General features: G+C 36.2%; 2 protein-coding genes across 4 annotated transcripts in view; both read left to right on the forward strand.

The window, feature by feature from the left end:
• Window positions 1–4,504, forward strand: part of strn4 (striatin, calmodulin binding protein 4) — a 71,506-nt gene extending 67,002 nt beyond the window's left edge. The window contains exon 18 of the mRNA XM_021466324.3: window positions 764–4,504. The gene's annotated coding sequence lies outside the window, so the exon portion shown is untranslated. The remainder of the gene's footprint in view (window positions 1–763) is intronic.
• A 1,929-nt stretch (window positions 4,505–6,433) lies between these two features.
• Window positions 6,434–22,671, forward strand: part of prkd2 (protein kinase D2) — a 91,215-nt gene continuing 74,977 nt past the window's right edge. For 2 of the 3 annotated variants that reach the window (XR_012390649.1, XR_012390648.1), the window contains exon 1: window positions 6,434–7,318. Coding sequence is in view for 1 of the 3 variants with exons in the window: in XM_021466325.3 (XP_021322000.1) it covers window positions 6,992–7,318 (327 nt within the window). In the remaining 2 variants the exon portion in view is untranslated. The remainder of the gene's footprint in view (window positions 7,319–22,671) is intronic. The other variant, XM_021466325.3, reaches the window with a different exon arrangement.

The raw sequence follows: 22,671 nt of genomic DNA on the forward strand, positions 1-22,671 counted from the left end.
CTGTATGTGTTCATATATGTTGCATTTATGTATTTATTTTATATAATTACAGACGTTACAGTAGCCTATTTTGCACTGTCATTGATCCGCAGTTATAATCAACTCCTGTCCATAGAAAAGTTAGTAATAAACATTTATAAACAAGTATTTATGTGTATGAAGCATCTGTTTTGTCAGAAGTGCTTCTCATATGATATGTAAGCGACCCGTACAGCCTTACTGTAGACATTTATTCGAGCGAGCATGACGTCGACTTTAACTTAATGTCGTACACCACGCCCACCAAAAAGGTACCCTCTGTGGTGGAAACGCAAGCCTGATAAAGGTGACCCGTACCAACCCGAACCGTACCATACTGTACCAGTCAGTGGAAACGAGCCATTATTGTCACATTATATGGTTATGATAGCAGTTGCCATCGTCGATCACAAATAATGTTAGAAATTGCTATGACATGATGAAGTCTGCTTGTTTTGTAGTGTTGTCCCATTTCTTAGGGGTACATTTTGAAGCCTTTCCACTTCCCACTCTGTTTCGAGAGCCAAGGGCAAGGGGTAGGGGTACAAAAATAGGGGATTTGGCCTTAGCGTTTTGGGTGAACTATCACTTTACAAAACTAGTGAATTGATTTTTCTCCTGTTTCAGCTATTTTTGTCTGTCTTAAATAGAAAAAAAGCCTAAATCACTTACAGCACCTTGCTTGTAGTCATATTAGCATGAAAGCATGTGTTAATGGGCTAATTTTTGCTTTATCTCTTCTCAGGGGATCCACCCTCACTACTGGGCCAAAAGAGTGAAACGCCGAACACACACATACATAAACACTCATACACACACTTACTCAAAACGGGAACAATGTCCTACACATCACTGCCTGTGTAAAAGGCACACAACATTTCCATCGTTCATTTATGCCTCACAAGTTGTGATACAAACTCTACCGCTTTTATTACTAATGAGTTTGCTGCTCTGGTCCTGATTTCAGTTTTACTTTAACACTACTAATAATCTGCACAATGTGTTGTGAGAGATGTCCAATCTGTTGACGGATGGACGCACTCAAACACACACCTTAACACAACACAACACACATACACACAGACCCTGGATTTTAATTTCATGCTCGGTTTAGGTTGAGGATCTGAAGGCTCTCGGTAAACAAGCCATTACCCAAGCCTGCACATTTTCTCAATGTAAATTGCATTAGTGCTAATCTGTGAATTAATGTCCTCGCGTAACTGTTGCCTGGTAACGTGAGGTCATCGATGCATTTCATTCCAAAGACTGCTTTAGATGAGTTCGTTTTGGTTGCGTTTTAGCTGCAAAGTACAAACACAGCTTTACCTTTAGCCTCACAGCTAAGAGCCTTAGCATTTCAGCCTTTCATAATCACCTTCTCCATGAATTTAATTCAAGTACATCTTGAACTAAAACCAAACACGTGTATCTGCGTGTGGGACTGTGCCAGCACAAGCCTTTCACACTCACCCACTTCTTCATTCATATCCAATCGGGTGGCGTTTTTATCCGTAATAGTCAGGTGACTGTTGAGTAGTGTATTTATTGTAGTGTTCGATATCAGTCGGAGGACTTCTTGGGAAGATCTGCAGTTGGACGCAAAACTCATTTCTGTATATAAGCAGGATGCGCTGTACATAGCACACTTGTTTCACAACCTTGGTGCTAAGATTTCCTCTGAATCAGGGACCGTAAAAGTATCAAATCTCGCCTTTCCCTTCGAGTTATCATGTACGGTTCTTTGGCTTTTCAGAAATACAGCCGGTGGGGTTGGGAGTTTTCGAGTACATCTGGTGTGCCGAAGTGGCTTTTAAGGTTTTGTCAGGGTATTTTTAAGATGATGATCTCCGTATCCACACTAGATGATGTTTAGTTTATGATTGTTGCCAGAAGATTGAAACAAACTACAGTGTTTCACTACAGTTTATAATGTCAATTTATGAGTTTTTGGACCTCAATGATCATGACCTTGTTAATTTTTTCTGAAAAGTGGTGCACAAAAGTTGATTTTAGGTGATGTAAACTGGTACCCCAGTTGTCAGATAAGTGACTGAGAGATCAAGTCTAGGTAGATGACATTGTTTTAAAAAAGTCCACCTAATGGGTCTTGAACCCTTAGTCAAAGCTTACCAGGATGATTTACCAAGTGGTCAAAGTCTAGTACTGAAGCATTAAAATAAAGGAATTTTAAAAAAAATTTCAATTGATCGTTTTTGAACCCTTAAGTTAAGGCAAAGAAAGAAGGTGTTTCAGAGTAGCTAAGACCAACACTTATAAGGGCTCTTTTATTGGAAATAAAGTGGACCATCTTGATTTTTGTTGACTAAGCAAGGATTCAAGAAGTCAAGAATGAGACCTGAATCAGATTTTAACATACCTTAGTTGGAGCAATGCTGTTTCCGAGCTTTGGGGATGGAAGGTCACATCATGTAGTTGCCAGTTTCCACTTTGAAGTGTTTATTTTTTTCAATTCTTTACTGTTTTTTACTAGAGTTCTTGTCCCCCATTAGTCAAGGCAAAGGAAGTATGTATCACACTCATAAGGACCAACTTGATTTTTGTTGACTAAGCAAGGAATAAAGAATTTGAGCTAAAGAATGAGACTTTAATCGGATATTTTAGATTTCTTAGTTGGAGGATTCCTTCTTTTGTGCTTTGGGGATCGTAGGTCAAACTTGTAGTAGCCAGTTTCCACTTCAAAGTGTTTATCCATTACTGGTTTCCACCTGATAGGTCTTAAACCCTTAGTTAAGGCAAAGAAAGAAGGTGTTTCAGGGTAAACTAGCCTAGAGCAACACTCTTAAGGGCTTTTTTAATGGAAATAAAAGTGTGCCACCTTGATTTCTGTTCACCAACCATGAATCAAAAATGTGAAATGAAGAGTCAGACTTTGATCTGATCTATTAGAGACCTTAGTTGGAGATTTCCTTCTGTGTTTTGGGGATTGAAGATCACATCTTGTAGTAGCCAGTTTTCACTTCAAAGTGTTTATCCATTACTTGTTTCCACCTGATAGGTCCTAAACCCTTGGTTAGGGCAAAGGAAGAAGGTATTTTGGGGTAAAATAGCCTAACACAACACTATTAATGGCTCTTTTAATGGAAATAAAAGTGTGCCACCTTGATTTTTGTTCATCAAGCATATATCAAGAATGTGAGATGAAAAGTCAGACTTTAACCTGGTCTTTTAGATACCTTAGTTGGAAGATTCCTGCTTCCAAGCTTGGGGGATGGAAGGTCACATCTTCTACTAGCCACTTTCCACTTGGAGGTGTGTATTTTTATCCTTTACTGGTTTTCCGTGGTCATAGATGAGTGCCCAGAAGGCAAGTCCGAAGTGACAGAAAGAATGATGGGCCATAAAGAGCACCCTAGCGTAATGGAGTCGTGTCAGTCCATCCATCCAGCTTGGAAATTAAGCTTTCCTATGTAGAGGAATTGTCCTCGGCAAGAAAAGCAGACTAAATTTTTGAGTTTACAAGCGTAGGGAAGTTTATGGATTGATTGTGTTAATGGGCAAGGTTATGTTGTGTCTCTTGTAAAATGTCGAGACCACCAATTCATTTTGGGGTTATTCTCCAAATCAACGAATGTCACGTACCACAGACTTATGTTCAGTGGAATCTCATACTTCTTTGCTGCTTACCTCTTTTCCTAAAAATTTCACACTGCACACTAACGGTTAACTTTATGCTACACTACATGCGTAGCGTAAGACGAACGGTTCAGTTCATCCATGTATTGCTGCACCATTAATTTCTCTTCCAAAGACTGCTGATTGCATGGGTGTTTAGACGAGTCCTGCTGTCTTTTTTGTACACCTCTTTTCCTGCACCCCTTGATGCAATACGAGTCTTGAAATTAAAACAACAAAACACATTCCTTACCGAGAGAGGATGAATCTGTGTAAAGAAAAATACAAATAAAATACAAAGGAAAGGAACCGGAAATGTTTATAATTAACAGGCTGCCAATGCAAAATGTAAGTTTCCCATTTTCTCACTTATTTGCTTTTTTACTAGACATATTATCATTATAATTACTAGTAATAAGGTGTAAGACAACAGTAGTACCTTTTTTGCTAGGCTTAAGACTTGCTTGTGATTGTGTAAAAGCCTAAAAATGAAAATTGTATGAAAATGTAAGAAAAAAAGAAAAAGTTTCAGTCCACAGCCAAGGTAAAAGGACTTTTTGTTATGTGTTTTTATTTTTTAATAGCAATTTATCACTGTGTGATATTTTGTACATCATATTAAGCTGTATTCAATCTATATCCTCTAACTACAAGGGATAAAAAAGACCAGCCTTTTATTTATTTTGTTTTATTATACATATTTTTGAACTGCTTTTAGCTTGTATCGAACTACATATTTTCCTTGTTACTGTTGATTTCTTTCTTTTTTTTTTTTTTTTTTTTTTGCTTTGCAGGTTTTGTGTTGTATGTCAAAAACATCCAAAACAACTAAATAAAAACATGATTTTGTACAGAGATTTTTATTTTTGTCTGGTCTGAATTTTCTGTCTGATAAAGTTTCTTTGGGTATTTATTTATTTATTTAATTATTATTTGTTGTTGATGTTCAGCACATGTGATTGCTGTTTTGGAAGATGGAGTTTTATTTTGGATTTAGACAAATTAACGTTTAAGTAATATATGCAAATGTACTGTTTTCAATACAGTTCTGAAACAAAAGTGCAAAAGAAAAACTCTTGGTCAACTACTTTAAGTCTAATAAATAACACTAGATCACCCACTTCAAAATTTATGTAGTACTAAGCTACCCAGCAATCAGTTTTGTGATTAATAGACGTCTGATTGACATCTAACTGTTGACAGCTTGGCTAAAACAAGCCTAAACTTGGGTTGTCAGTGAAAATCTACAACTAGCCCAAAACTAGACTAGAATAGACAGTCAATAGACTAGAATAGACAGACAAAGTTTGTGTAGTTACTCATTTCTGTTTTTGATGACTAGTCTAGTTTTGGCCTATTCTTAGATGTCTGTTAGATCTTAGATGTTTTAGCCTAGCTGTCTATGTTTAGATGTCTATTTAAACACAAAATTGTTTAAAGCCAAGATGACTGATTAGATGTCTATTGGACATTTAAAAACTAAAGATGCCTGCTTGTTATATGCTTAAGTTGAATTGAAAATTATCCAATTTGGTTAATTTGTCTATGATATTATCTAAAACTTTGTAGAAATTACAGCTTTTCTGATTGATGCTTGAACCTCCCTGAAGGATGTTAAAACTAGTGGGGTGTCTGGAAAATAGTTTGCACTGATTCATATCTGATATATTAGTAAGTGAATATAAATTTGACCCCAATATAATGGGGTCTAACCAATAGATAAGGGTTCACTTTTTTTCATGTAAACTATGTTTGGATCTGCCAATGGCCTAAAAGTGAGGTCAAATTAAACTATAGTTTGTAGTTTAATATACATCTATGCATGCACATGGAAATTAAACAGTAAAGTGTACAGTAAATGTAATCTTTCGTAATCATCCATTTATTGGTGCAGGGATGTAAACTTGTCCCAATTTCATACTTCATAATCATGAGATATAATTTAATTAAATATAGAAATTTGATTGCAGAAAGCTGAGCCCTGACAGTCAATGTAGTTCAAACACAGGATAAACTTCATTAAAATGTGAAAAAATTTATCTCTCATCTTGAACTATAGAGTCTCCAATTTATTCCTTTAAAAGGTCTGAGCCATTAATACATTGTTGCCTGTTATCTGCGAACTGATGCTTCTTTCTCTCATTCATGGGAAACCTAGAGCTTCCTACTTTTTTTATTTAGTTTTTTCTGACTATAGTGTCACCCATAGGTTGAACAAATAAGATTGTTAATGGTACACGCATTAATTGTTTCCCAGTGATGGGTTGCAGCTGGAAGGGCATTCACTGCATAAACATATACTGGATAAGTTGGTGGTTCGTGTGGCGACCCCAGGTTAATAAAGGGACTAAACCAAAAAGAAAATGAATGAATAAACATCAATTGTTTGCCTGCCCTGTAGGATATGAAAAAAATAGGACTGGGGAAAGAATTACCAAAGAATTGGTAATGGGGAAATAAGTAAAAAGGTAGTGTGGGGCCCAGGCAAAAAAACAAAACCAAAAAAAAAAAAAAAAAACAGAGAAGAGGACAAAATTGTTCCAGGGTGGGGGAGTAAACAAGACAAACTGTTATACAAAGAAAGAGACATAAAAGTTTAGAGGGAGGGAAGAAGGTGTGTGTGGGACAGGGAGGAGACTGAAGTGGATATGCATGATCTCATAGAGCTTCTCCTTTACAGCTTTGCCTCCTGCTGATTGGCTGAGAGATCTGTCAGTCATCCTACTTCCTCCTGGGCTTCAGACAGCAGGGAGGTGGAGGCAGGGCTAGAGGGAGTGTCCTCAGTAGTTTTCTCACTGAGGCACAGCAGACACAGCTCAACACGACAAGAAACTGAAATACAGCCTGACTTGCAAAGCAAGCCTAACCAGGAGCTCTCTTTGGTTTATTTCCTGTATGTGGAAGCCATCTTGAGAAGACAGACCTAGTGCTACAAACGCTTGTTTGCATTTGTTAGTTTCTCTCTTGTTTGTGCCCGTTGTGCTTCCTTGAAGTTTGGACTTTTTTCTTTTCAAAGCTGCTTTGGAGCCGTGAGGGAACAGGAAGCAGGAGGGGGAGGAGGTGGAGGAACACTTAGTTTCAAAACTAAACTTTATCTGCACTTCTCACCTGCTTCTTGCTTGGAATGAAAGCCATATAGAGGACCTCTCCGTCAAAGAGAGGGCAACAAGAAAGAAGAGCCACTTCCTGGAAAGGGATCACTTGTTTTTGAACTTTAGGAGACACGGCACACACACAGCAGGGACGGTCAGTATTGATGAGTGAGTGACTGCTGGAGTGTGTAGGTGAGTTTGATACCTCACACTACCCAGTCTTATCTCTCTCTCTTGACTTTTTCAGTATGGCCAATGTCAGTCCCTTCATGTCTCCGGGACCCATGTCCCAAGTATTTTTTCCCCCGGGTGGCCCATCTCCACCTGGGTCAGTGGTGTTGCAACAGGGGACACCAGTTTCTGTCCATGCATCTCAAACCCCAGGATTCCCTACAATGGACATGGGGGTTGTCTCGGGTCCCGGTGGGGCATCTGGAATGCTGCCTGGGCCTCCAGCTCCAGCTGGTGTCTCCTTCATCATACAGATTGGACTGACCAGAGAGTCTGTTCTTCTACCCCAGACTGCAGACCTGGCCTACGTCAAACAAATTGCTTGCTCAATTGTGGATCAGAAGGTAAGCACCACCCAGTGTTTTTGCACTACCACTTTCTGCACAGCTCAAACGGAAGTTAAACATTTTGAAGTGTGTTTGCCCTTAGAGATTGTACTTCAAGTTCTACAGAATTTGGATCTTGGTCTTGAGGAGTTTACATTGGGGAATCCTTTGGAACTTACCTTTGGGACCATTAGAGTTATATTTCTTTCTTCATTGTATATACATATTTAGTGTTTGAATGAAGTCAGTAGGGTGTCTTTCACTGTAGTGACGCTTTTTTTTGTCATGGACACTAAAAAAATCTACTCATACACAGTACCCACAGACACATGCAATGTATTCTTGGCATGCTGTGTTACGAGCAGCAACTCCTTACCAAATGACAGATATTCGCAATGAAAAAATCCTACTACATTTATCTGAGTGCATTGCTAATGAGTATACAGTATGTAAGCCCATGAAAGGTCAGAAGGGGAAAAAGTATATTGAAAATTGCATATGTAAATCTAAAAACTGTCTATTAAATTTAAGAAACATCAGGTGGACCATACCTGGGTTCAACTGAAATGAGCTCCTAATGACAAAGATCAGATGGACTTTGAATGTCCTAGTTTGGTACAGAATGTCCCATTTCGGCACTAATGGGACAAGAAACAGACTAGGCATTTCATGACCTCAAATTTGCATAAGTGCCTAACAACTGAAGGTTTTATCAGCCAATCAGACTGTGAGATGATTCGATTATCAGATTCCCATGCTCCGGGAAGTGGCATGAGTTCAAAGCCCCTTAAAATAGAGCTTCACCATCACTAGCCTGGCTTCTTCTGTTCCTAAGAATCTCAATGTCTTGAACTTGCTAAAAACAGTTCCCTTTGAAGGGAACCTACAGGACTTGTCCAGTTTTAACTATGAATTTTATAAAGTGATTTGGACTTTAATGGGAAACACTGACCACGACTTTGTTTTTTGTTTTTTTCCATTTGCTCACAAATCAGTTGAATACAACAAGTTCTCTGTAGTCTTCTTTGGACTGGGAGATTTGTGAGCTTGTATTTTGGCTCTTTCTCTCATCTCCCCTTGGCTTCAGGCAGAGTGACTCACAGTACTCCCTCTCTGTTTATTCAAATGGCTCCCTCTGTTCCACAGACACTTTTTTTCCATTCACTTGGAAGGTAAAGTGTCGGCTTCATTTAGTTCCTCCCCGTAGGGTCAATTTATCTACTTCTAGGACAAGTCCCCCCCACCCCACCATTCCTGAAGAACTGCAGAATTGTTCTGCCATCGATGTAATGCATAATTAAAGCATCTATATAGTTCCACGCAAGGACAGTTTCAATTGATTGGAGTGACCCTTTTGTTCCTTAACCAGCCTATTTTCCCTGCTGGTCCAACACGTAAGCAGCCCATTGTCCATGGGATAAAGAGGAGGAAATGAAGCCTGTTTCCTCCCAAAGTAGGAGGCCACGGTGTGTCCTCCGCCCCTGAACCGCTCCCTTGGGTTTCCTCCAGGAGTTTGTTTTCTTACTGCAGGTTTACAGACAATTCAGTTACGTCCATCCCTGTACATCTCCATGCAACACCCTTCCCTTTGCCTCTAGCTGTTTTTGACCTTTTTTGTTGTTGTTGTTGTTGTTTTAGTTAGAATGTTTCTACATCTTCCCTCCATTGCGCCTTGAGGCAAATTTCTGTGTTACTGTAAAAAATGCCAACAAATCTGTCTAATTTATGATAAAATATGGTACAAAATATTAAAGAAATTAAACTTTTTGGAAAGCAACTTAATTTTAGTACTGCTAATAAAAATATACTGTATTTTATAAATATACAGTCATTTTTCTATACAGTTATGTTAAATATGTTTTAAATATACTGTAATATTTTACAGTAATATTTTGATATTTACAGTAGTATTTTATGAATATACAGTAACATTAATAAAACAGTATTTTATAAATATACAGTAATATTACCAAAACATACAGTATTTTAATAAATATACAGTAATATAAATATAAATACAGTGTAATTTATAAATACACAGTAATATTTATAGTATATAGTAATGTTGAATGTATTTTAAATGTAAAGTAATAATTACAGTATTATTTTACAGTAATATTTTTAAATTTACAGTAGTGTTTTGTAAATAAACAGTATTTAATAAATAAACAGTAATGTTTTAGATATACAGTAATGATAAATATTTTTTAAATATCCTGTAATATTTTACAGTAATATGTTGATATTTACAGTATTGTTTTAAAAATCTACTCTAATATTGATATAAATATACAGCTTGGATATATATATACAGTAATATCTACTTTATACAGTAATGTTAAATACATTTTAAATATACAGTAATGTGTATAGTAATTTTTAATGCTTACAGTAATATTTTTTAAATGTACAGTAATATTAATATAAACATTCAGTATTTTATAAATATACAGTAATGATTTCAATAAACAGTAATGATAAATATGTTTTATATATACAATAATATTTACTGTAATATTTAGAAGTACTACAACAATCATATATTTTTGTTACACTGACAAAAACTATAAGCAATTGGGGAATGAGAATCATGATTAACCACTGTTAATAAAATGATGGCTAAATAAGTGGTTAGGTTGGATGTTTTTGTCCTCTACAAAGAAACGCCTGGATTATCAGTCTCCTTCACCTAAGCAGGCCTTGTTTTCCAGGCCTGGAGTGGCGACAGTAAATTTAAATGGAGCAGATTTGTGGTTTCACTTTTAATAGTTTTTTTGGAAATTAAACAATAAATTGACGAGTAATGCCCTGTCCTCTTTAATATAATGTGTAATTCAGATCACACAGTTTCCAGCTTGCAAGCATTTGAGCCAGTTTATACTAAACTGAAGAAAGTTAAACAGTACTAACCCAAAATTTTTGACCCGTGTACCAAAACTCTTAATGTCTTTGGACTGTGACCAGTGTCAAAACAACATTCTCAGTTTCACTACAGATCCATTGTGGACCTACAGGTTAATGTGGTTTGATTTCAGATGGTGTTTCCCTATTCCTGGGGGAAGAGGACTATGAAGTATAATGTAGATTAGTGTGGAAATGTCAGCTGCTGGTGTAAAATCACAACCCGTTAGTTTTCCTACAAATGTAGCCACTGAAAGGCACACATTGATATCAGGGGAGTTACAGGGAATTCAGCACAACTCCAACAAGTCCTCTCAGTCCTGTTTATTTGCATGGCTGTGAAGATTTTTTTGCATGACCGTATTTCCTGACTAATGCACCGCTCCATCATTTGACTATTCAAAATGTGCATATGGTCGCTATCAACAGGAAGTGAATGACAGAACGGACAAGAGACAAGACAAGAGACAATCTCTGGCCTTTTGTTTTGTTAGGAAGATTTTTTTCTATTATTATTAACTCAACTGAAAGGTCTTTTGCATTTAATCGTGATGTTGAAGATTTAGATAAGAGCGATGGTTCTTAGATAAGAAAAAAGAAAAAATCTGCTTCGTTTTTTGTTTGATTTGACCTAAATTGAACTTTGTGCTTGATTTGTTTATTTATTTATTGTATTTAATATAATTTGTCACATACAGTAGTTATGTTAGATATTATTTGAATGATAGCAAACAACAGGTGATTGTTAAAAGCAGCTGAGAATAAGAAATAAATAAAAACATACCTTGAAGGGGTAGTTCACCTAAAAGTGAAAATAACGTCACAATTAATACCCTTAACTTGTTATGAACAAACATGTTTGAATTTTGAGCAAAAAAATAGATATTTTGAAGAGTTTCATTAAACAGTAGCCATTGACTTTCATAGTATTTTTTTTTTCCCCTTACATATGCCAATGGTTACCGGTTTCTGACATTTTTCAAAATAATCTCTAATTCGATTAACCAGAAAAAAGAAACTCATAAAGGTGGAGAAAGGTGGTTAAATGGGTGAACCATGCCTTTAAAGATACTATTCACTTGTTGAGTGTGACGTCATGTGAAGCGTTCTATCAAACTGTATAAAGAGACTCAACAAATAGTAATTATGAACAATTACAAGGTGATGTAATACATTAGAAAATCATAAATGCAATATATGTTTATCCATGCCTAATATCCGATGGCCAGAAAGTGATTCTTTTTTTATAAATTGTTAAAATATTGGTTTATTTGATGCAGTAAGTCCAGAGAGTGTTGTGCACTCCTTAATGTTTATAGAAAATTAATTTTAATGTGTGATATATCACTAAAAAGTGGTCAAAATTAATATTTTCTCAAACAGTATTTTATGCATTATGACTTAACAAGTGGATTTTAATGAATTAAAAGCCCTTATTATTAGTGACACCAGTGGCTATCAAGTAAATTGCAGCCAGCAACATACAAGAAACAATTTAAATTTAAAATATTATATATATTTTTAAATTCCCCAGCAAAAAAAAAAAAAACATGTCACAGTCTTTGGCTTTTTACAGACAACCTTATTACTTGTTTTTAAGTTCTCATTACAAACTGTTGTTAGTAATAAAAAAGGAACAAATACCTAGTAACTTTGTTACTCTGTAAGCAGTTTAATTATTGGAATACTAAAATTCCAAATAAATCTTAACACAAATAAAAATTAAACTTTTTTTTTTAACCCTTATATACTGTTGGGGATGTTTTCATCCACTCCGGGGTGATTTTGAGTCTTCAGTTTGAGCCCTGTTTCAGAGGAATGATTTTTGGTGACAAATTTTTCTTTTGATATATATTTTGCGATAATGCTTTGAATTTTTAAAGAACACTCTGGGCAAATTTACTAGCCTTTTGTTATGTTAGGCATAAAAAAATCCACTGAATTAAACTGCTCTAAAAATGCATCTGATAAACATAAAAAAGTTCTATCAAAGCTACTAAATTGTTTAGGCAACAAGAGTTTCATATTTCTGCCTAATTTACTGTTGGTGGCTGTTTTTTCTTTATTGACTTTTTTATAACCACATTTTTTTGATTGCACAACAATGACACCATATAATCAAGCATTTTTTGATTGTGGTGGTTTTCCTTGTTGGGAAGAGGTCAAATTTATAGTTTTTACTGTTGATCATAAGTTGGCACCATTAACCTTTTAGATAGGCCTGTGCAAAAAAAAAAAACAAACAAAAAAAAAAAACAAACATAGTTTCTGGATTTTATATAGAGTATAACAGCAAATTAAAGTGTGTGTCTGTGAGTGAGTGTGAAAGTGAGCTTTGCGCACTTACCTTTATGCCTCTGAGAAAATCAAAATATGCATCTCAGCTCTCAGAGCTACATGGAGTAAACAAAAACAAAGATTGTGTATTTATGCACCATCAAATGTGGTTATAATGGAAGTCAATGGGGCAAAAACAGCCACCAACAGTAAATTAGGGAGAAAAAATGAAAATCTAACAATACATCAAAGCCTATGTTGTTACTAATCGTTCACATGTCCAAGACATGACAAAGACAAAAAGGTTGAGAATAAATCCAGTCCACAATTACTTTTTATATTGAAAATACAAAATTTTGTGTGTGTGCGTGCGCGTGCGTTTGTGTGTGTGTGTGTGTGTGTGTGCGTGTGTGCGTGCGTGCGTGTGTGTGCGTGCGTGCGTGTGTGTTTTTCACCAAATCATTTACATCATTTGTGAACTTGCCAATTAAAGAAATAAATCTGCAAAATATATATTCTCTGAATGAATTAGAACTGTTGAATTTTTGTACATACTGTAAAAATATCCTGGTTACCTTAATTTTTTAAGCTGAATCAGTTTAACTTTATGGGCGAGGCAGTGGCGCAGTAGTTAGTGCTGTCGCCTCACAGTAAGAAGGTCGCTGGGTCGCTGGTTCGATCCTCAGCTCAGTCGGCATTCTGTGTGGAGTTTGCATGTTCGCCCTGCCTTCATGTGGGTTTCCTCTGGGTGCTCCGGTTTCCCCCACAGTCCAAAGACATGCGGTACAGGTGAATTGGGTAGGCTAAATTGTCCGTAGTGTATGAGTGTGTGTGTGAATGTGTGTGGATGATTCCCAGAGATGGGTTGCGGTTGGAAGGGCATCTGGAAGGGCAACTATCTGGATAAGTTGGCGGTTCATTGCGCTGTGGCGACCCCGAATTAATAAAGGGACTAAGCCGACAAGAAAATTAATGAATGAGTCTAACTTTATGAGATAATTGAGCTTATATTATATTGAACTTAAAACAGCTTGAGTAACTTATACAACAAAGTTAGAACATGATTACTTTGTTGCAATGACCTAAAAACATATGGTGCCACAATTAATTGATTATATATATTTTTTTACAGTGCACTATTTAAGATGATTATATTACAAATACCTGTAATTAAGCTACCCAAAAAAGGAAAGTAGTTCTTTACTTTACCTTTTCGGTGGTAATAATCACATTACAGTAACTAAGTGCACTCAACATAGTTTAGCTCCTTTATATACAATGAAGAAACAAAAATAAAACTGAGGTGTATCGAGTAATAAGCTCTATTTGATGGCCTCTATTATAGGATGTGAAAAAGATGATTCTTACTCCATCCTTCAATGTCATCACCAAACAAACACATTTTCAGGTGTCAGATATAATGGGTTTCTCTGTATTGGAGAACAGCGGCAGATCACTTTACAGAGACGAGGTTTTCTGGCAAACACATTTACACTTTCTTCTGCATTTTCCTATTCATTGTATATAAGCTATCATGAAATCCAATATGTTCATTCCTCATTTGTGCTGTGACAGTTTTAACTATCAGCTGTTGAACATGAATACAGTGTAAAAAATGGTGCTTTCCCCACAATCAATTTGTGTTGGGACAACATTAAGAAATTAACTTATTATTATTATTTTTTTTAAATTTACGTGGATTGAACATAAAACAATGAAGATGCCCACCCCCAACCCCAACCCCCCCTAAACAATTGTGTTGTCTCAGCTCATTTTCTATGGTGTATTTCTACAACAAACGCCAGCCTGTTCTTTTATGCCACACTAAAACATCATTTTCTTTTGAGTGTATATGAAAATAGAATTGTGTGTGTACCAATGAGTATGGCACTCATTCAGTGTAAAGTATAATGAGATTAGGATATTGCTGTATTTTATTTTGCTATTTTTATTCATTCATTTATTTATGTATGCCATATTGGCTTTCCCTAGTCAGTTCAAAAAAGAGAAAACAAAAAGGAGTGAGTAACAAAAGCAGGCTTGTTTGAGGGCAGAGGTGTGTCAGGATTACTCTTTCAGCATGTCGGGCGCTTAATTATGAGGTCACAGATGGTTTGTGTTACTCTGGGCAATACGGCTCAGCCACAGCACCACAAAAACACTGTGTGTTCACTGTGATTTGCTAGTGTTTTAGCATAAAAGTGTATGTGTGTGAAATTGTAGACCACTGGAATATTCTCAGTCATTTTTTATGTATTCTGAGAATTTCTGATTTCTTTTCAGTAATAATGAATTAAAAATGTTGTCATTTGGAGTACTTTGAAGCATGAATATATATACATGAATACACACACACACACACACACACACACACACACACACACACACACATATATATATATATATATATATATATATATATATTGTATTGCCAAAACCTTGTTTTCATCATCAAAACAAATTACTGACCAATTCTTAAAGCCTTAAAAACACTTTGCTAAGGTATTATGAAGTAGTTACTAGATTTTAAGTAGAACTAAAATGTAAACAAATAACAGGCAAGTGGTCAGAAGACAGGCAGTAGACAGGAACAAACAAACAAAACAAAGTGAGGGTCATACAAAGCAAGGCAAAGCAGAAAAAACACATTGTAATGTTCACATAAACAGTTAAAAAAGACTCAGCCCAGAGGTGTGCGTGTGTGCTGTATATATAGTCCCGGCATGGTGGTTAGCACTGTCACCTCACAGCAAGAAGGTCATTGGTTCAAGTCTAGGCAAGGCTAGTTTCCCCCTCAGTCCAAAGACATGCACTTTAGCGGAACTGAATAAGCTAAATTGGGCGTAGTGTATGTTTGTGACTGAGTGTGTATGGATGTTTCCCAGTACTGGGTTGCAGCTGAAAGGGCATCCGCTGTGTAAAACATATGCTGGATAAGTTGCCAGTTCATTTTGCTGTGGCGACCCCTGATGAATAAAGTGACTAAGTCATACCTGTCAACCCTCCCGTTTTTCCCGGGATTCTCCCGTATTTTACAGTTCTATCCTGCTATCATCCCGTAAAGGTATTTTCCCTTATTTTTCCAATATTTTCAATGTTTCTCTGAAGAATGGCAGGTACCATTAAAGAGCCGAGCCTCCCTATACGCACCCCATACCTCTGAACCAACAGGGGTCACCCCTTGCTCTTAAATGTGAGTCTGTTCTGTGCTTTCGCTTTGTTTATGCACGAAAACACTTTGAAATAAATATGAAAACGACGCGATTCCCCTTCCTTTGCATTACAGGCAGGGCCGGAGCAAGCTGAACTGCCGCTCTAGGCAGAGGACGATCACGCCGCCCTCAACCCCAATGTGGAAACAAAAGTGAACGGTTTTGAAAACCAAGTGAAGTGTCGCGGACCTCTATTCTGCCGCCCAATGCGCGGATATAACTGAGGACGCGCGGGTGCTTAGGGAGGGAGGTGTCGTGGACGCCGCCCTCTCTATATTGCCGCCATAATAGGTCGCCTCTATGGACGCGCCGTCCCTGAGTACAGGTGCCGTCACCCCTCCTATGCAATCGTCAAAGCAGTCCTATAATGGTGCATGACTGTCAGCTGGCGCGCTCCATAGTGATAAATAAATGCTGTTTCCCAAACGGATTCTGTACATGCGATTTGAAGCGGAGCGAAAGTCTGGCTTTTGGGTGCGTATTTAAACAGACATATACACATAATTAATAATGATAACATCTAATGATGTTGATCTTGGTGTTTTTTTTTTTCAAACACAACTAATTCCTTTTTAATTGAACATAAAAAGTTAGCAAAGCAGTTGAATACTTTCATTATATTGTTAGATGTGTGCATTTTTAAAGTGACACTTGTTGTTTAATGTTATTTAATGTAATCAAACAAAAAAATCTAAATAATCTAAATAAAGAATAAGAGATTCGTTTGTTGCTCTTTAATCAAAATGTGTATGTTATACAGTGAAAAAAATGGCTTATGAGATTTGATAGCTTGATTCTATCTCACTATAATAGCTATTAATTTTAATTAGCTAAAATGTTTGCTAATGTATTTGCTGCTAGTGTGTATATATATATATATATATATATATATATATATATATATATATATATATATATATATTTTTTTTTTTTTTGTAAATAATAATAATAAAATATATTACTAACTATTTATCTGTTTATTTACAAGGGAACAGCTCCAGATGAACATATTTAGTAATTTAGGGATTTTTTTAAATCCCTCATTATGGCGGACATATCCCTTATTTTTACACCCCAATGTTGACAAAAAAATGAATGAATGATTATATAAACACATTATTTAAACCCTTATTAGCATTAACAGCCCTGAGTGAGAAGCAGCTGTCCACCATTAAAGATTCAAATATGCTACTATGGTGACATCAGAGGGGCATAAAAGGGGCATAATAGGTCTCCTTTTGTCACAGTCACCAGTAATCTAGCCCATGCAATTTGCTACAAATCTGCCAGCAGAAGAATTTATCCAGTCATGCACCGCTCACATACACCTGCTCCAAGTTCTGTTGATTACACACACACACACACAACACACACAGAGCCAGAGGATCGTTATGAACTGATTACAGGGACTATATACGTATACAGCACACACACACACCTCTGGGCTGAGTCTTGTTTAACTGTTTATGTGAACTTTACAATGTGTTTTTCCTGCTTTGCCTTGCGGTGTTTGACCCTCACTTTGTTTTGTTTGTTTATTCCTGTCTTCTGATCACTAGCCTGTTATTTGTTTACGACTCTTTATTATCTGCATATACCTGTTTATCCCTGTGTTGACTGTTGCTTGCCTACCTATTTTTAATAAATCTGTATTTGGTTCAACACCTCTGTTTGTCCCAATGACAATACATCTTTAAAAGCCCATATATTATGTAAATAGGAGGTTTAAATGTTTAAAGTTGTCCTATATATGTTTCCATATATACACTACTGGTCAAAAGTTTGGGGTAAGTTTTTTTATGTTTTTTTTTTTTTAATTTGTTATTCTGTTCATCAAAGTGGCATTTATTCAATGAAAAAATTGTTAAATTGTTAAATATTTAATAAAATTTTTATATTTTAAACTACTTTCTTATTGTATGTACTTTCAAATTAGTTTGATACTCCAGTCATTATTGCTTTTAATACTATTATCAATAATAATAATAATAATAATAATAATAATAATATTAATAATAATAATAATAAAATACAATATAATATATTTAATAATATTTAATTATATATAATTAAATTATAATAATAGTCACAATACTGATTATTATTATTAGAGTGATTTCTGAAGGATCATGTGACTTTAAAGACTTTAAAAGGAATAAATGATAAAATTATAAGCTACTTTTGGACATGTATTTTATAGTGCAATAACATTTGACCATTGTACAATTTGTACTGTATTTTTTATTAAATAAATGCAGCCCTTGTAAACAGGAGACACTTACTTTAAAACATTTAAAATTGTACCGGCCACAAATTTTTGACCGGTAGTGTAAATTAATCTAGGTAAAATTTTCCCATGAAAAAGAACAGGTAATTTTTTGTGAAACCTTTTTTCCTATCATCAAATCAAACGACTGACTAGTTCTTAAAACTTTACAAATTGTTCGCTCATTTATCATGAAGTACTATCTGGAATTTAAGTAGTACTACGAAAAAAAAGATTTTCTTAGCTAAGATAAAAGATTACTAAAAAAATAAAATTAAATCACGTAGCATTTTCTAGACAAGCAAAAATATATTGTCTTGTTCTCAGAAATAATATCTTAAAATAATCAAGCAAAATAATCTGCCTTCATAACAAGATTATTTTGCTTAATCCATTGGCAAATTGTCTTGCTTGTTTTAAGGAAAAACACCTTTAAGTTTGACTTATTATTTCTAAAAAAAAAAAAAAGGAAATATTTTTGGTTTGTCAAGAAAATGTTTCCTGGCTAGATATTTGAATTAAAATGCACTTTTTGCAGAGTAAATGTAACCAAAACTATCAAAAAGCATCTATAATGACACTAGAGTGTTGCTGTTGGTTGACAGGAACTTTGCTAAATATTTAATTGATTTAAATGCAATACTATGCCCAAAATTACAGGTTGTTGCGAATTTTCCTAATCTGCAACATTCTTTTTTGGGCTACTTTTTTTATTCAGCGCGTGAAAAAATATTTGAGCACACAGACGTACTACATTCGGCGCACCTTTTGCTTTTGAAATGTGTTGTTTAATGCCGTGCTGTGAGTAAATCGGTATGTAATTAATCCCATTAGGATTAAATTCTTTTCAGACCAACCGTGGTTTGTAATTGGCTTCTTTGGAAGAATGGAGATTTTGTATGGTAATGCAAATCAAAGCAGCTTAGCTTCTCCCGGAAAAGAGCATGAACGAGTGGAATCAGGAGTCTGGATCCACTGCGATGCAGGAAAGTGTGAATGTCAGGCTTGGGTGGAGCGCATAAGCGAATATAGAGAAGGTGGAGCAGTGTGTCTGTGTGAGAACAGCGGTTTGTGTTGTGTTTCCAAGCCAGTTTGCTGCAGAAAATTAAATGGGTGGGTTACCACTGTGGGTAAACACATGATCTCAGGGTGAGAACAGAGTCTGGTTCCACTCACATTTGCAGGCCAGTATTTACGTGTGTGTGTGTGTGTGTGTGTGTGTGTGTGTGTGTGTGTGTGTGTGTGTGTGTGTGTGTGTGTGTGTGTGTGTTTTGTCTTCAACTGTACTCTAAAAAATGCTGGGTTGTTGTAACCCAATTTTTTTTTATCAAAAATGGACAAATCCAACCATTGGCTTAAAAATGCCATTAAAATGTATTTTGAAAATAAAAAAGAAGCATGCTGTTCAAATTTGACACATTTTTGAGTTTACTGTCTGGGTTTTTACTATCTATGGCTTTAATATGTGGTTTTATTAAATTACAATATGGGAATCATTTAAAAAGAACTAAAAATGAATTTTTAACACATTTTAAAATATTTTTATACAGGAGTTAATTGATTAGCATACTAGGATAGAACTAATTGAATGTCTCTGGATAAATATAGTAACTACATGTTTACCTAACATAATTAAAGTGTTGGGTAAAAAAATATTACAATGTTATGCCTATTTTAATCTTCACAAAAAGTTACATAACACATACTATAACATTACTAATTTATGTGTTATTTGCATTGTTTAAAAATATCTAGATAGGCTTACGATATCAATATATTCATTCATTCATTTTTTTGTCGACTTAGGGCCTACTCACACTATGCCATCCGTACCGTGCCCAGGCCCGTTTCCCGGATCGTTTGAGAAGTGTGAGTGCGCTAAATCGGGCTCAAGCACGGTTCAGTTGGCCGGCCCTTGCCCGGTTGGAAGAGGTGTGCCTGAGCACGGTTTACTTGGGCTTTGGCATGGTACGCTTGCGTGTGAGTGCAAAACGCGCCAAAGCCCGAAACTGAAGGCGAGACGTGACTTTTAAGGGGCTGTTTCATATTGATTTATTAATCATTCCTACTGTTCAATGAACGCAAATTGCCGTAGTATATTAAAGACGCAAACCCCTCACTGCACGACAGCTGCGCGCCTTCAGCAGACCTGAAGATCTGACTGCGTGTCACCACATCTCTAAGGACTGTTTGGCGAAACATTTGACTGCATGTCACTGCATATCAAACGACTGAAACGATATAACTAAAGAAATTTCCACTGTGCTGCTGAGTGAGAGAGCGCTTCTCACTGAACAGCGCAGCAACGATGACGTAAGCCTGCCCAGGCCCGTTTGTGGTTTGAGCGCGGGCCGTCAGGGGAGACGGGAGGGGGGACAAGCGTGCTTTGGCACGGTTCAAGGCAACTGTACCTAGTGTGAGTACGGCCTTAGTCCCTTTAATAATCAGGGGTCGCCACAGCGGAATGAACCGCCAAGTTATCCAGCAAGTTTTCACGCAGCGAATGCCCTTCCAGCCGCAACCCATCTCTGGGAAACATCCACACACACATTCACACACACACTACGGACAATTTAGCCTACCCAATTCACCTGTACTGCATGTCTTTGGACTGTGGGGGAAACCGGAGCACCGGGAGGAAACTTACGCGAAGGCAGGGAGAACATGCAAACTCCACACAGAAACAACAACTGAGCTGAGGTTCGAACCAGCGAGCCAGCTACCTTCTTGCTGTGAGGCGACAGCACTACCTACTGCGCCACTGCCTCGCCGATATCAATATATGTCAAATATTATTATTGTGTTACCCAACACTGGTAATTAATGCATATTTAACAGTATACAAACAATCGTGTCATTTATAGTTCCCCTATGAATGAATAGTTTGTGATTTATGGGCATTTGTTTGTTTATGTTTTAGAATTGCATTGTTAGGCATTGATCTGTGCTCACTAATATTTTTTTTTTATTTTGAAAGGTTAAACAAGGTTTTATCAGATTATTCTTATGATGAAAAAAACACTCAAAACACTTTAGAATTCTTAAGGTTATTGTTCCCCCCAATGACAGTTTCTTTGCACCCTTTTCCATAACAATTTTCCTCAATTTTAAAACATAAATAAAGATATTTTTGAATCATCTCTGAATTATATATGTTTCTCTTCCTTCTTTGAGGTCTGTGAAGACTTCAAATAAATGAAAAAATAAGGTTTACGATATTTAGTTCAGTCACTTAGACTTAATCATGCTTGTTTGAAGCTCAAGAACCAATGAGGTTCATTCTTTCATCACATGGCCACATTTGAGCTGCTTTAAAAACTATCGAGTTTTGGACTTAAACTTCAAGTTGAGCTGCTTTTTCATTTCAATGATCAATGTGTATATGCGAATAAAAATTGATCATGAGTTTTCAGAAGACTTGATAAGGTAAAATGAACAGCATTTATGTATGTATATATATTTTTTATATATGAATATGCTGTTCATTTTGTACCTTATCTAGTCTTCAGTAAACTCGACTGACAGCTGTGCGTTACTCTGCAATATCAAAACTCTTACAGCCTTTTGTATTAACCCACCCACATAGATTGACAGCAGACCAATAATCTCACTACAGTTTGACAAATATTGCAGCTGTTAGACAACATAATGTACTCGAGCTTTTTCTGGCAAGAGTGTAGTTGTTTAGATTGCAAATATGCAGTTTATTTATAAGGATAGTTCATTGAGTCATTGAGCAAAGATGGTTGATGCTGTCCATCCACAAGATGGCGACAGAGACAGCATAATAAGCCCTTTAGGCTGAATTATACTTTTTCACTGAAGCTTTTAAAAAGATGTAACTACATCTCACAGTGACACGTGGCGCAAGCTCTTTGATTGGTCAGCTTGGTAGCGGCGACGAGTGTGGGCAGTGCTGAGACCCGTGAACCCAATGGAGTGAGTGTTTACAAGTGTCGAGTCCCGTGAAGAAACTCCAGGAGTTTGTTCTTCCTGCCTTGCTTAAATGATCTAAGAGGATTTGACAGATCCTCAATCTTTCAATCTTGATAACTGATCTCTGGCTAATTTGTTTCTTCAAGTTTGCACATTAAAATGTCTGGATTAATTGATCAGAGATTGCTGCGTGTGTTGTGAAGGACAGATCTATCGATCCTCGAAATCATTATTAGTAATGCAACTATTGTCTGACGACACAGCAGCATAATGACATCATCTGATTAATATTCAATTATCCATGTGTGCAAAATGACATAAAATTCACAGTAAACGGTTTGTTAAGTACGATACGCAATAACTTTCCACATTTGTTGTGGACTACAGGCCTTACACTTTCATGTGTCGAGTATTAAGCAACTTATTTAGATTTACAGTTAGAGCTGATTTCATGCATGCATGCATGTATGTATGTATGTATGTATGTATGTATGTATGTATGTATGTATGTATGTATGTATGTATGTATGTATGTATGTATGTATGTATGTATGTATGTATGTATGTATGTATAACTACTCCCTTAAGAAAATGTCAGTTTTTTAGTATTATCTTTGCTTGAACTGACCTGATCTAATCCTGTTTAAATGAAATGAGCCTGCTGCCGAGCAGGTTTGAGCTACCAGAACTGTTGCTATGACAACTACTCTCGGAAGAGTTTTAAAGAATAAAACAATCCTGGATCGTGTCAAATCGTCAATAACCAAATCCAGCTAAGT

Source organism: Danio rerio, chromosome 15, assembly GCF_049306965.1.
Source record: "Danio rerio strain Tuebingen ecotype United States chromosome 15, GRCz12tu, whole genome shotgun sequence".
NCBI lineage: Eukaryota > Metazoa > Chordata > Actinopteri > Cypriniformes > Danionidae > Danio > Danio rerio.